Here is a 16,064-nt window from a genome sequence, read left to right as displayed (position 1 = left end):
ACTATTGTAAGACCTCAGTACATAGGGGATCCTGCTTGTCCGTTTCGCCCCGGATTTGCCAGGTTCAGACCTTTTGAGAGTCTGCCACATTGTGAACATTCTGCGCCCTGCACAGCTTTTGGATCACGTTTCCTTCTCTGTTCCTGCTGCTGACGTGTACTGCAATTCCCCATTTGCTCCGGTCTTATCCAGCACCCGTCTGACTGTGCCCGTGCTACTTCACTTGAATAACGTTACATACTGTAGCTGCTATGGCGTCCTGGACTTAGAGCCTTTGTGGACTTGTCGGGCGTGCTCACCCTTCTGAACTATTCCTACAACCTACACTAACTTAACCCACAGCAGCTCCTCCTATAGTTAACTATATGTGTGCACTTACTAAACCTTCTAGAAACTTCCTACATCTATACCTAATAAGGCCCACTAGTATGCCCCTCAGGCACTATGCTTACCCTAGTCTATGGAACTATATACTAACAGTTCCCTCCACTAATGAACCCAAAGGATGCACTTACCCTAATCTGTACAGAAATACAATACGGTGCAAAAGACATAACATTTTACAATATGTACAGTATGGTAACACATAAAATGTGGCAATACCAATTAGACAATCGGTAATACACAGCTGTGTAGCAGTACCATGGCATAATCATATATGTACAAGATTTACAATATATGTTAATATCAGAACACCTTAAAGGGAAATTGGCATTAAAGGGACATTCTACTCAATCCCCTACAGAAGGACACCACTAAACAGAGGCCAGATGAAGTCCAGAGTATCTCTGCTGCCTCATTACAGTGAATGGATCCCTCGGGGGTTTCATCTGAATCACATCACTCAGAGATTTAGATGGAAACCCCAAAGTAAGTGCTCAGCGTAGAGCGCCGGAAAACTGTGATCCAAAACATTATGTAAAATGTTCCCAATAAAAGCTCCAACTCAATCCACAAAAAAAGCAAGTCCTCACTCAGGTCTGTCCTCTGTTAACGGAAATATAGGGCCTTCTACGCTACTGTTAGCACAAAGGCACTAGAAAAGCAAAATGGCTTCACGCTGTCATGGGAAGCCTAGGTAACTTTAGGCTGAAACCCCGGGGCCCCTGCGGTGTCCCTCAGACTAGGGGAAACCCTGTCTGTCCCTCAACCCAGGGTTTACACTGAAGGTGTGCCTGCCTGGGCCTCCACCCTGTCCTTGTCTCCTGTCCAGCCCTAAGCTGAACCCACCACCCTCCACCCAGTGAGGAGACCAAGCACCAGACTCCACAAATAAGTATGGACAGGGATAACGGAAATGCACCATACCGCGTACACACAGGGGAATACAGTAATGTGCAAGGGCAACCAAATAATACAACACAGGGAGGCAAAATGGCAACAATGGAATATACTACACCAGCAACCGTATGCTCCTTAGACCACCACTCCACACCGGTATCGCTTAGCACAAGGCAAGAGCTATAGTCGGCGACGCCCATAGTCACACAGGGCAATTTAAAGACAGAGGGCGTGGCTAAGCCCTCAGCCAGAATGACAGCCTGGTTAACCCAATCCAAGCCGGATCAGAAGACCAAGCAGCGCCGCTGAGAACCATGTGGTAGGATGGGGTATTACCGCACCCTGGTGCGAACAGTGTCCGACATGACAGTACCCCGACTTTTACGAGGGACCCCAGGAACCTCACAATGTCGAGGACCCGGCTTGTCCGGATGGCGGCGATGAAACACTGTAATCAGTCGGTCCGCATGTATGTCCGAGGCCGGCACCCAAGTCCTCTCCTCAGGACCATAGCCACGCCAGTGGACCAGGTACTGTAGAGTACGATGCACTACCCGAGAGTCAACCACCTTGGACACCTCAAACTCCAACGTGCCATCCACCAAGACGGGAGGTGGTGGCACGGGAGAAACATCAACAGCACCCACGACTTTCTTAAGTAACGCCTTGTGAAACACATTATGTATCTTGTATACGGCAGGTAACTCTAAACGAAATGCCACAGGGTTGATAATTACGGAGATCCTAAATGGACCAATGAACCTGGGCCCCAACTTAAGCGATGGTATTTTGAGTTTGATGTTCCTTGTAGACAACCACACCCAATCACCCACACACAGGTCCGGACCAGGCACACGTCTACCGTCAGCCACACGTTTATACCTAGAACCTACATTCAGCAAGCGCTGCTTTACTCTCCTCCAAACGGATGACAATTGTGCTCCCAACTGGTCCTCCTCAGGGACGCCCGCAGAGCTCCCTTGGCGCAAGGTACAGAATTGGGGATGTTGACCATAAACACAAAAGAAAGGAGATTCCCCAGACGATTCCTGATAATGATTGTTTATCGCGAATTTAGCCAGAAGAAGAAATGCCGACCACTCTTCCTGATTGTCAGACACAAAACAGCGTAAGTATTGTTCCAGGTTTTGGTTCATACGCTCAGTCTGCCCATTCGACTGAGGATGGAAAGCCGATGAATGAGACAATTTAATCCCTAGGCGTGAACAAAAAGCTTTCCAAAATTTTGCCACAAATTGTGTACCTCTATCAGATACAATGTCAGACGGGACACCATGAAGTCTGACCACCTCACGAATAAATACCTGAGCAAGGGTCTTCGCATTGGGCAAAGATGGCAAAGCAACGAAATGCGACATTTTAGAGAACCGATCAACTATTACCAGAATGACCGTGTTCCCAGCCGAGGAGGGCAAATCCGTAATGAAATCCATGGAAATCTCAGTCCATGGCTTACTGGGCACACAGAGAGGATGCAATGTGCCAGCAGGACGGGAGCGTGGTGTCTTGGCCCGTGCGCACGTGGTACAGGCAGACACATATGAGGCCACGTCCTGCCGGATTTTGGGCCACCAAAAACGACGTGATACAAGTTCCAGAGTGCCCTTAACTCCTGGGTGACCCGCCAGGACAGTATCGTGATGTTCCCCTAACACTTTTAAGCGTAGGTGTAGTGGCACAAATGATTTATTAGGAGGCAGACCCGGCGGTACCTCCTCCTGAGCATCAGCAATCTCTGCCTCAACCTCTGTCGTGAGAGCCGAGACCACAACTCCCTTTTGGAGGATAGGCACCGGATCCTCACGTGGCTCTCCACCTGGAAAACATCTGGACAAGGCGTCCGCCTTAGTATTCTTAGAACCTGGTCGGTATGTCACAAAAAAATTGAACCGGGTGAAGAATAACGCCCAGCGAGCCTGTCTGGGGGACAGGCGTTTAGCAGACTCTAAATAAAGCAGATTCTTATGGTCTGTTATAACAGTAATCTGATGGACAGCCCCCTCCAAGAAGTGTCGCCATTCCTCAAATGCCAACTTGATGGCCAACAATTCCCTGTTACCAATATCGTAATTACGCTCGGCCGGCGACAGTTTCTTGGAGACGTAGGCACACGGATGCAATTCGCCCAAGGATGGACCCTGAGACAGTACCGCCCCCACTCCAACCTCAGATGCATCCACCTCCACGGTAAATGGTAGGGAGACATCAGGCTGAACCAGGATGGGAGCTGAAGCAAAACTGTTCTTGAGGAATTCAAACGCGTGCACAGCAGCCTCAGACCAGTCAGAAAAATTGGTACCTTTTTTAGTCATGTCGGTGAGCGGCTTAGCAATCATAGAAAAATTCTTAATAAATTTCCTATAATAGTTTGAAAAGCCCAGGAATCGCTGAAGCGCCTTGAGATTATCAGGCCGATCCCACTGCAGCACCGCTTGCACCTTAGCGGTGTCCATTTTAAACCGAGACGGAAATTACATAACCCAAAAAAGGTAATTCTTGGACGACAAATACACATTTCTCAAGCTTGGCATAGAGCGTGTTTTCCCTGAGCAACTGCAACACCTGCCTAACATGCTCTATGTGTGCATCACGGTCGTGTGAGTAAATAAGAATGTCATCAAGGTATATAATAACAAATTTCCCCAAGAGATGAGAAAAGACATCATTTATGAAATGTTGAAATACTGCTGGCGCGCTCGTCAACCCAAATGGCATCACCAAATTCTCAAAATGACCCTCAGGGGTATTAAATGCCGTCTTCCATTCATCCCCTTGATGGACTCTTATGAGATTGTACGCCCCCCTGAGGTCAAGCTTGGAAAACCATTTGGCACCAGACACCTGGTTGAACAAATCGGGTATCAGTGGCATCGGGTAGGGGTCACGAACCGTAATCTGGTTGAGTTCCCTGAAATCCAGACACGGGCGTAATCCGCCATCTTTCTTCTTGACAAAGAAGAACCCCGCCGCCAATGGAGATGATGAAGGCCTGATGTGCCCTTTGCTTAGACTTTCTGCAATGTATTCTTTGAGAGCTTGCCTCTCAGCACCTGAGATATTAAACATCCTGGCTTTTGGTAACTTGGCCCCCGGTTTTAACCTAATAGCACAGTCATAGGGTCGGTGCGGTGGCAGCTCTGAACAACCTCTTTCAGAAAATACATCAGCAAAGTCCAGCAGTGGCTCTGGGATGCTGGGAGTCACAGCGGAGATACACGTGGCCAGACAACTCTCCTGGCAGTATCTGCTCCACTGAATTATGTCCTGGGTTTTCCAATCAATCACCGGATTGTGCATAGACAACCATGGAAACCCCAGAACTATCTGAGCAGGTAAATTACTGAGCACCTTACATGTTACCCGCTCAGAGTGTAGGACCCCAATGTGGAGTTTTACATCAGCCACAAACTCTTTAATCTCCCCTTGTGAGAGAGGGGAGGCATTGATGGTAACCACCCGGATAGGATTAGGCAGCGTCTCCACCTTAAATCCCGCAGTACGCGCAAACTTTTCATCAATGAGATTAGCGGCTGAACCACTATCTACAAATACAGTAATTGACAGCTCTTGGCCCCCGATAACTACCTTGGCAGGGAGCATACACTGGGAGACCACCACGGAGGATATGCAAAGGCTCAGACTAGACTACTCCAAACCCTCTGAGCCTAGCAGTTTTCCGCCGGCATGTCTTTCTTAGGTACCAGGGGGCAAGCATTAATAAAATGTCCTTTTTTGCCACAAAAAAAACAGACCCCTTGCTTTCTGGGCAAGGGACATTTATGCTTGTTATTATGTGTATGTGATATACCAGCGATCTGCATAGGTTCCACGGATTCACATGAGGCAACCTCACCAGAGACTGCCCCTCCCCCCATAGGCAATGTCTCTTGCGACCTCTGATGAAAACGGCGATCAATGCGTACTACAAGCACCATGGCAGCCTCCAGAGAAGCGGGAGTCTCATACATTAGCAGAGCTTGTTTAACCCTTTCAGAAACCCCATGCAAAAATTGACTCCTTAGTGCAGGGTCATTCCATTGCGTGTCCACAGCCCAGCGACGAAATTCAGTACAGTAATCCTCCGCCAGTTGCTCACCCTGGAGTAGAGAGCATATTTTAGACTCTGCTAACACCAGTCTGTCAGGATCGTCATAGATTAAACCCAGAGCAGAAAAAAAAAGGTCTACGGACTCAAATGCAGGTGAATCAGAAGGTAGTGAAAAAGCCCATGCTTGTGGGTCACCACTCAGCAAGGAAACTACCAAGCCCACACTCTGAGCGTCATTTCCTGAGGAGAGAGGACGCATGCGAAAATACAATTTGCAGGATTCACGAAATACAACGAACTTACAGCGATCACCAGAAAATCGTTCAGGGAGAGGTAACTTAAGTTTAGCTGCCCTGACTGCTGCCTCAGTTTGCACAGCAGGAACTGAGAGGCCTTGTTGCTGGACCGCCCCCCTCAGTTCAGTGACCTGTATGGACAGAGCCTCCAGCTGCTTGGTTATGGAGACAATAGGATCCATGGTAAATAATTCCTTTTTTTTTTTTTTCTCTTTTTGGGCCGACTATAATGTCATGGGAAGCCTAGGTAACTTTAGGCTGAAACCCCGGTGCCCCTGCGGTGTCCTTCAGACTAGGGGAAACCCTGTCTGTCCCTCAACCCAGGGTTTACACTGAAGGTGTGCCTGCCTGGGCCTCCACCCTGTCCTTGTCTCCTGTCCAGCCCTAAGCTGAACCCACCACCCTCCACCCAGTGAGGAAACCAAGCACCAGACCCCACAAATAAGTATAGACAGGGATAAAGGAAATGCTCCACACCGCGTACACACAGGAGAATACAATAATGTGCAAGGGCAACCAAATAATACAACACAGGGAGGCAAAATGGCAACAATGGAATATACTACACCAGCAACCGTATGCTCCTTAGACCACCACTCCACACCGGTATCGCTTAGCACAAGGCAAGAGATATAGTTGGCGACGCCCATAGTCACACAGGGCAATTTAAAGACAGAGGGCGTGGCTAAGCCCTCAGCCAGAATGACAGCCTGGTTAACCCAATCCAAGCCGGATCAGAAGACCAACCAGCGCCGCTGAGAACCATGTGGTAGGATGGGGTATTACCGCTGTCTGCTGGACACCCTGGTGCGAACAGTGTCCGACATGACACACGCTCCCCAAAAGAAATTCAGCAAATTCTGCACTCTGAAATCCAAATGCCCCCTCCCTTCTGAGCCCCACAGTGTGCCTAATCCACATATTGTGTCAATGTTTGGCATTTCTGAAGTAATGAGAGCCCACCTAACTTACGGGTGAAAGACTCCAGAAGCACGGACTGAGCATAACGTACTGGTCATTACAGCGGCAGTTTTCATTTTTCACTCAAAATTGTCACTACACCTGTAGATAAATTCCCCAAGTGGGTATAGTTTCCAAAATGGGGTCACTTGAGAGAGGATTCTGCTCTTCTAGCAATTAGGAGCTCAGTATATGGAGTCCGCAAACTGTTCTAGGAAAATCTGCGCTCCAGGAGACAAATAGCGCTCCATTCCTCCCAAGTCTCTCCGTATGGCTAAATAGTACTGTACAGCTACATATGGGGTATTGCCATGTACAGTAGAAATTGTGGGACAAAATTTGGTGCTATCTTTACCAACTTGTGTGAAAATGTGAAATCTGGAGCTAAAACAAAATTTTGGTGGTAAAAATGTACCGTATATACTCGTGTATAAGCCGACCCCCCTAATTTTGCCACAAAAAACTGGGAAAACTTATTAACTCGCATATAAGCCTAGGGTGGAAAATGCAGCAGCTACTGGTAAATTTCAAAAATAAAAATAGATACCAATAAAAGTAAAATTAATTGAGACATCAGTGGGTTAAAAGTTTTTGAATATCCATATTGAATCAGGAACCCCATATAATGCTTCTTACAGTTCATCATGGCCCCATAAGATGCTCCATACAAAATACACCCTTATTAATGCTGCACAACGGTTAATAATGGCCACATAAGATGATGCTCCATACAAAATATGCCTCATATAATGCTGCACAAAGGTTAATAATGGCCCCATAAGATGCTCCATAGATTATACGCCCATAAAATGCCCCATTAGATGCTCCATAGATTATGCCCCCATATGCTCCCCATAAGATGCTCCATAGAGTATGTGCCATATGCTGCTGCTGCTGCCGCTGCTGCTGAAAAAAAAAAGGCATACTCACCTCTCGTCGCTGGGGGCCAGGTGCCGGTGTCCTGAGTAGGCGGAGACACCAGCGTGCTATGGGGGACAGGTGCCGATGTCATCGCTGGCTCAGGGCCCCCGATACCTCAGATATTCACATGTCCCCGTTCCACCGCTGCCGCTCTGTCTTCCGGGTCCCTCTGTCAGTGACGTTCAGGCAGCAGAGGGTGCGGCGCGAACTAACTACGTCACCGCACCCTCTGACCTGAACATCACAGCCAGAGGATGCAGAGGACAGAGAGTGGCTGCAGCGGTGGACCGGGGACAGGTGAATATCACATATACTTACCCCCTCCTGGTGCATCTCTGCAGCCCCGCTTCTCCCGGTCTCAGACTCCTTCCTTTAGCAGTCACGTGGCACCACTCATTAAAGTCTTGAATATGCGCATATTCATGACTTTAATGAGCAGTACCACGTGAGTGCTGAAGGAAGGAGCCTGAGACCGGGAGAAGCGGGGGGGCTGCAGAGACGCACCAGGGGGAGCAAGTATGATCTGACTCCCCCTGCCCCGCCGACCCCCTGGTGTATATGACTCGCGCTAAGCTGAGAGGGGGACTTTCAGCCCAAAAAAATGGGCTGGAAATCTCGGCTTAAACGTGAGTACATACGGTAGTTATTTTTTCTTCATTGCCCTATGGTATAAAATTCTGTGACACACCCGTGGTGTCAATATGATCACTGCACCCCTAGATGAATTCATTGAGAGGTGTAGTTTGATAAATGGGGTCAATTATGGGGAGCTCTGCTGTTCTGGTACTTCAGGGGCTCTCTAAAATCTGGCCCCTCCTCCCTTCTGAGCTTTGCACTGTGTCTCAATAGTAGTATTCTCCCACATATGGGGTATCAGCGTACTCAGGAGAAATTGCACAATAAACTGTATGGTGCAATTTCTCCTGTTGCCTTTATGAAAATTCAAAATTTGGGGCTAAAATATCATTTTTGCGAGGAAAATGTGATTTTATTATTTTCACGGCTCAATATTATAAACTTCTGTGAAGCACCAGAGGGTTCAATGTGCTCACCACATCTAGATCAGTTCCCTGAGGGGTCTAGTTTCCAAAATGGTGTCACTTGTGGGGGATTTTCATTGTTTAGGCACATCAGGGGCTCTCCAAATGCAACATGGCATCCGCCAATGGATCTAGCAAATTTTGCATTAAAAAAGTCAAATGGCGCTCCTTCCCTTCCGAGCTCTGCCGTGCGCCCAAACAGTGGTTTTCTCCCTCATATGCAGTATTGGCATGCTCATGAGAAATTACACAACAAATTTTTTAGTCCATTTTTTCCTGTTACCCTTGTCAAAATAAACAGAATTGAATCTGAAGTCAATTTTTTGTGGAAAAAAGTTAAATGTTAAATTTTTTTTCAAAAAATACCTGTGAAGCAGCTAAAGGGTTAATAAACTTCTTGAATGTGGTTTTGAGCACCTTGTGGGGTGCAGTTTTTAGAGTGGTGTCACTTTTGGGTATTTTCTATCACATAGACCCCTCAAATTGACTTCAAATGTGATCTGGTCCCTAAGAAAAATGGTTTTGTAAATTTTGCTGGAAAAATGAAAAATCGCAGGTCAACTTTTAACCCTTAAAACTTCCTAACAAAAAAAAATAAAAAATTTTGGTTCCAAAATTGTGCTGATGTGAAGTAGACGTGTGAGAAATGTTATTTATTATCTATTTTGTGTGACATATCTCTGTGATTTAAGGGCACAAAAATACAAAGTTGGAAAAAAATTAGGGCAATAACTGCTAACTTTTGATTTGCTGACAGGTCCTCTTTACACCGTCAATAAGGGCTGATTGCATCCTGAACAGAGCAGTATATTTACAACTACATAATTACTCATCAGTACGCATCCATCTATTGTAAGGAAAGCTGGCAGCAATATATACCGGTGCATATACACTCACTGGCCACTTTATTAGGTACACCTGTCCAACTGTGTGTTAAGACTTAATTTCTAATCAGCCAATCACATGGCGGCAACTCAGTGCATTTAGGCATGTAGACATGGTCAAGACAATCTCCTGCAGTTCAAACCGAGCATCAGTATGGGGAAGAAAGGTGATTTGAGTGCCTTTGAACGTGGCATGATTGTTGGTGCCAGAAGGGCTGGTCTGAGTATTTCAGAAACTGCTGATCTACTGGGATTTTCACGCACAACCATCTCTAGGGTTTACAGAGAATGGTCCGAAAAAGAAAAAAAATCCAGTGAGCGGCAGTTCTGTGGCCGGAAATGCCTTGTTGATGCCAGAGGTCAGAGGAGAATGGGCAGACTGGTTCGAGCTGATAGAAAGGCAACAGTGACTCAAATTGCCACCCGTTACAACCAAGGTAGGCAGAAGAGCATCTCTGAACGCACAGTGCGTCGAACTTTGAGGCAGATGGGCTACAGCAGCAGAAGACCACACTGGGTACCACTCCTCTCAGCTAAGAACAGGAAACTGAGGCTACAATTTGCACAAGCTCATCGAAATTGGACAGTAGAAGATTGGAAAAACGTTGCCTGGTCTGATGAGTCTCGATTTCTGCTGCGACATTCGGATGGTAGGGTCAGAATTTGGCGTAAACAACATGAAAGCATGGATCCATCCTGCCTTGTATCAACGGTTCAGGCTGGTGGTGGTGGTGTCATGGTGTGGGGAATTTTTTCTTGGCACTCTTTGGGCCCCTTGGTACCAATTGAGCATCGTTGCAACGCCACAGCCTACCTGAGTATTGTTGCTGACCATGTCCATCCCTTTATGACCACAATGTACCCAACATCTGATGGCTACTTTCAGCAGGATAATGCGCCATGTCATAAAGCTCGAATCATCTCAGATTGGTTTCTTGAACATGACAATGAGTTCACTGTACTCAAATGGCCTCCTCAGTCACCAGATCTCAATCCAATAGAGCATCTTTGGGATGTGGTGGAACGGGAGATTCGCATCAGGGATGTGCAGCCGACAAATCTGCGCCAACTGTGTGATGCCATCATGTCAATATGGTCCAAAATCTCTGAGGAATGCTTCCAGCACCTTGTTGAATCTCTGCCACGAAGAATTGAGGCAGTTCTGAAGGCAAAAGGGGGTCCAACCCGATACTAGCATGGTGTACCGAATAAAGTGGCCAGTGAGTGTATATATATATATATATATATATATATATATATATACAGTATATATATTTTGCGGCCAGTTTTCCTTACAATGCTGTAAGTTCATACAATATATAAATTAAGTTGCTAAAAGATTAAAAAGAAAAAATTAAGGCAGTGGAAATTATCAATATCTTTTCCATTTTCTCTCCCATTCATCTCTACATAAAACTGTATCTCTGATTCAAAGCGGAGTTAAGCTTTCAATAGCCTTTGATATAAAAAGCAATACTCACTAGAACTGTCTCTACAATTTTCAATGGTAAGTCAGAGGTCTCTGGAGGCTTTTTCTTACCTACTTATTTAATCTCGAATAACTTTTTTCTCCATTTAAATGCTATACCTTTAAACTTAGAACACTTATCACTGGTGTCACAGGGTCTGACCCAATTTAGTAAATTCAAATAAACTGTGCCCCGAATGGCTTCAACCTGTTCCCCTAGTGATCAGTTGTTACTTGTGGGAAAATCCTACTGCTATTGTCAAATTTCCATGCAGCGCCACCAGAAGAGAATGAAGCATTACACATTTCTTACTGAACTTAATGATTTATCTGTGTAATGCAGTTTAGGACACGGTACAGGGACTATAACACAGCACTGCACAGGGACTATAACAGGACACTGTACAGGGACTATACCAGGACACTGCACAGGGACTATACCAGGACACTGTACAGGGACTATACCAGGACACTGCACAGGGACTATAACAGGACACTGCACAGGGACTATAACAGGACACTGTACAGGGACTATACCAGGACACTGTACAGGGACTATTCCAGGATACTGTACAGGGACTATTCCAGGATACTGTACAGGGACTATACCACGACACTGTACAGGGACTATTCCAGGATACTGTACAGGGACTATAACAGGACACTGTATAGGGACTATACCAGGACACTGTACAGGGACTATACCAGGACACTGTACAGGGACTATTCCAGGATACTGTACAGGGACTATACCAGGATACTGTACAGGGACTATAACAGGACACTGTACAGGGACTATACCAGGATACTGTACAGGGACTATAACAGGACACTGTACAGGGACTATAACAGGACACTGTACAGGGACTATACCAGGACACTGTACAGGGACTATTCCAGGATACTGTACAGGGACTATACCAGGATACTGTACAGGGACTATAACAGGACACTGTACAGGGACTATACCAGGATACTGTACAGGGACTATAACAGGACACTGTACAGGGACTATAACAGGACACTTTACAGGGACTATTCCAGGATACTGTACAGGGACTATAACAGGACACTGTACAGGCACTTTTCCAGGACACTGTACAGGGACTATACCAAGACACTATACAGGGACTATACCAGGACACTGTACAGGGACTATACCAAGACACTATACAGGGACTATACCAGGACACTGTACAGGGACTATACCAAGACACTGTACAGGGACTATAACAGGACACTGTACAGGGACTATAACAGGACACTGTACAGGGACTATAACAGGACACTGTACAGGCACTTTTCCAGGACACTGTACAGGGACTATACCAAGACACTATACAGGGACTATACCAGGACACTGTACAGGGACTATACCAAGACACTATACAGGGACTATACCAGGACACTGTACAGGGACTATACCAAGACACTATACAGGGACTATACCAGGACACTGTACAGGGACTATACCAAGACACTGTACAGGGACTATAACTGGACACTGTACAGGGACTATAACAGGACACTGTACAGGGACTATAACAGGACACTGTACAGGCACTTTTCCAGGACACTGTACAGGGACTATACCAAGACACTATACAGGGACTATACCAGGACACTGTACAGGGACTATACCAAGACACTATACAGGGACTATACCAGGACACTGTACAGGGATTATACCAGGACACTGTACAGGGACTATACCAAGACACTGTACAGGGACTATACGAGGATACTGTACAGGGACTATACCAGGATACCGTACAGGGACTATACCAGGATACTGTACGGGGTCTATAACAGAACACTGTTCAGGGTCTAAAACAGGATACTGTACAGGGACTATACCAGGACACTGTACAGGGACCATGTACAGGGATCATATATATGTTTGTTTTGAACTACCCCTTTAAATGGGTTTTCCACTTTCAGGAATTGTACCCCAAACCCTTTAAAACACCTAAAACAACAAACAAATCAGGAGCTCCCCTTCTGCCGCTGCTCGGGTTTTAATGTTTGGCTGTACTGGTGATTTCTCGTCGACACCGCGCGTTCCCCGGCTCAATCACTGAGCTCAGCGGCTGTGCAGAGGTAGGCAGCACAAGCCGGTGAGCTGGGTAATTAGCTACGGAGGTGATGCGCGCTGTCAACGTGACAATATTTTTATAGATCACGAGCTAAGATCCAGAACTATTAAAAAATGTGAAACTTATCAAAACCAACATCTGGAGACTGAAAAGTAATTAAGTCAACTCCTGGTTTAGCAGCATTTTATGTCGTAGACATGCTGGATCCTTAACTTTTACCAGATCATGTCACCCCATACACATTAGCCGGTTGGACTGAACCCGTCAATATCAGCAGGACCAGGCGACAGTCTAAAGTCTACGTGGGGCCTTTAGTGCTCAATTACTCTGCAACACCATTACACGGTAAATTGGGCATTACACAGTGCACATAGAAATCAATCAATGTGCAATGCAGGACATGGTGGGCCCTCCAGATATATAGACGCTTTCTTACCTCTCTGGTCAAGAGATGAGGATTCTGAAGTAGACGTCCCCTCCCTAGTAGATCAGAGCCCTTTAAATGGGACAACCTCTTTAAATCTGTACATTTGTACTACTGCTGCTATTGCTGAGTTTCAGATATCCTATTGTAAAATAATTGGAAATACAATGATTTACCCTATTTCATATGCCAGTCTGCACATACTGGTAACCTTTTAGCTAAATCAGAGAACTCACTATGCCGTCCATTTAGGTTTCTTACAACTGATTCATATATTAACTCCATTTTTTACATCAATACAACTAATACAACTAAGTATTTCATTATTAAAGTAGTCCTATTAGATCCTGAGCACCTACATTTCATTCCTGCAGAAGCGACATGAATGGATGCGTTTATCCGGCATTGTATGTGGCCCGAGATCATGTTCCAGATAATAATTTCTCCATCATAACTCGAGCTGGCAAGGAGATTAGGAGGATTTAGAGCTATACACAGAATGTCTTCCCGGTGACCTCGGATCTGCAGAAGTAAAAGGTACATTGAGCTTTGATGCTGAATCCTATCATCTCCAAGGTCAGAGCTGTGCTCTGTTAAAAAAAGCTCACAATCAATTGTGCCTCAACTCTCGTGACCCTTTTATTATTGCTTATTTCAAAACTGGTGCGATAAGCTCTGCCAAATCACATAGAAAAACACATGACTAGAATTCAATAAAATCCTTTTATATTTTGTACACAGTATGCACCATATGTCTTCAAAAAATGATGTTGTACAATACATCACAAATAAAATCCATTCTCCCTGCAATACCTCCCCCAACCACATGGTGCGCTGTTAGGAGGAAACATGCAGATGAGTGCAATAGTCCAAGCTCTTAAAAAGGTTGTTTAATTCTTTCACATTTGGCTCTTGCCACTACTGGGAACAGCTGATTGGTAGGGGGTGCCGGGTGTCGCCCTTCCACCGACTTGATATTGGTAGCCTACCAGGTCAAAAATGGCCAGTTCTAGGTCTTATTTGTTTCCCATGGCTCCCTTGAGTGTTTTTTTCCATATGGTCCCATTGATTATTTAGTATAACTTTTACAATTTTCACCAAGGGGGAGAGGTTGACAGGAATCTATGGTGGCGTGTCTTTAGGCTGCTCTCCATTGCTCCGTGAGCCACAACCCCGTGATAAAGACCATAAAAATGTGTGCAAAGAAAAGCGCCCATATCTCAGGGACCGTATGGCAGATTTTTAAAATACAACAGAATCCGATTTAGTCTAAGGAACAGCTTTAATAAAGTAAGAGCAAAAGCTCTCCACTTTTGACTTGGTGACAAAATATAGAAAAAAACTATTTAATCTTTAATAAACTCAGACACCAATATCAAACATCGTACAAGAGTATAAGCAACACTGACTTTGATTTATACAGATTACGATATATATCCTGGGTGGCCACATTGTCATTTGCAGACCTATTTTATATACGGTAATTCCAGACCATTTTGCACTGAGTGTCCTAAATTTCGGGCACTGTCAGAATGCCTTCTGCATATTCTTCTTCCAAGCAGATATATGACTACATAGATTGGCATAGGAAGACATTGCTTCCTTGTTCTCATGTACTTTTTAGTTAAAGGGGTGCTGTATTGTAGGGGCATCGGGACTGGCATATATATATATATATATATATATATATATATATATATATATATATATGCATAAAAACAAATACTAACACTAATGCTCCCCGTAGTTTAGGCAGCCTAAGTCGAATGACAGGTTGCCTTTAAGGGTGTGGCTCTTGTGCTTTGGCACATAGCTATTACCATTTGTTGATTTGCATATGTTCTATGATCCCAGAGTAAGAGTGAGACAGAGACTGTCGTGTTCCTGCCCCTGAAGACAATAATTGCGCAAAGTGAATAGTGTCATGCATTTTTTGTACATGTATTCTGATATGTGAAGTGTGAACTATGTCATGCGGTTTTAGGAATGTAATGTGTGAGAAAATAGTGTTTTGGGTAATGGTGATGTGGTATAGGTACTGTAAAGGTAATGCCTAGTGTAAGGTACACTCCAACATCAGTATAGGTTACGCATAGCATAACACACAGTTTAATGCATACTGTTAGATGATAGTGACTGTAGTTAAGTAGTGATGTTAGAATGAAAGGTTAGTTCGGCCTAGCAACAGGCTGTAGTGACAGATATAGTGAAGTGTTTATGTGGCGCCCCTAAGGCTCAGTCGCCACAGAGGTACTGCACCTTCTCCTAAGGTGTAGTGCCCCACGACCTAGGTAAGTTGGGAACTCCTTTCCACACTCCAACACCTGCACCCACACACAGGATAGTTCAGCAATGGACCAGATTGCGGCTCCATGCTTAGAGGGTAGCAGAGCACCTTTCGTGGGTCCTTGCTTCGTAACACGAGATGTGCTGGGAGGTGGGTGGAGTTAGTATAAAAGAAGGGGAAAGTAGGAGATGACAGGTCATTCTCACAGGAGAGTGAGAGGGAAGGAAGTCACTCAGTTAGGAGTGAGGATCCCTGGAAGAAGGGATGGAGGAAGGAGTGCTGCAGCTGCCTCAGTGACCTGAGCCAGCTGGCAAGGGAAGGAGAATAGGAAGAGAAGG

At 45.5% G+C, this 16,064-nt stretch overlaps 1 protein-coding gene across 1 annotated transcript in view; it reads right to left on the bottom strand.

Annotated features, from left to right (window-relative positions):
* The window catches only part of LOC141096506 (cilia- and flagella-associated protein 337-like), a 240,204-nt gene that overhangs the window by 64,461 nt on the left and 159,679 nt on the right, over positions 1-16,064 (bottom strand). The window contains exon 22 of the mRNA XM_073583172.1: positions 13,799-13,961. Within this exon, the coding sequence (XP_073439273.1) occupies positions 13,799-13,961 (163 nt within the window). The remainder of the gene's footprint in view (positions 1-13,798; positions 13,962-16,064) is intronic.

Source organism: Dendrobates tinctorius, unplaced genomic scaffold (genome assembly GCF_039654945.1).
Source record: "Dendrobates tinctorius isolate UK_male_01 unplaced genomic scaffold, ASM3965494v1 ptg000075l, whole genome shotgun sequence".
NCBI classification, from domain to species: Eukaryota; Metazoa; Chordata; class Amphibia; order Anura; family Dendrobatidae; genus Dendrobates; species Dendrobates tinctorius.
The sequence above is the reverse complement of the archived record's forward strand: the minus strand, read 5'-3'. Positions and strand labels throughout refer to the sequence as shown.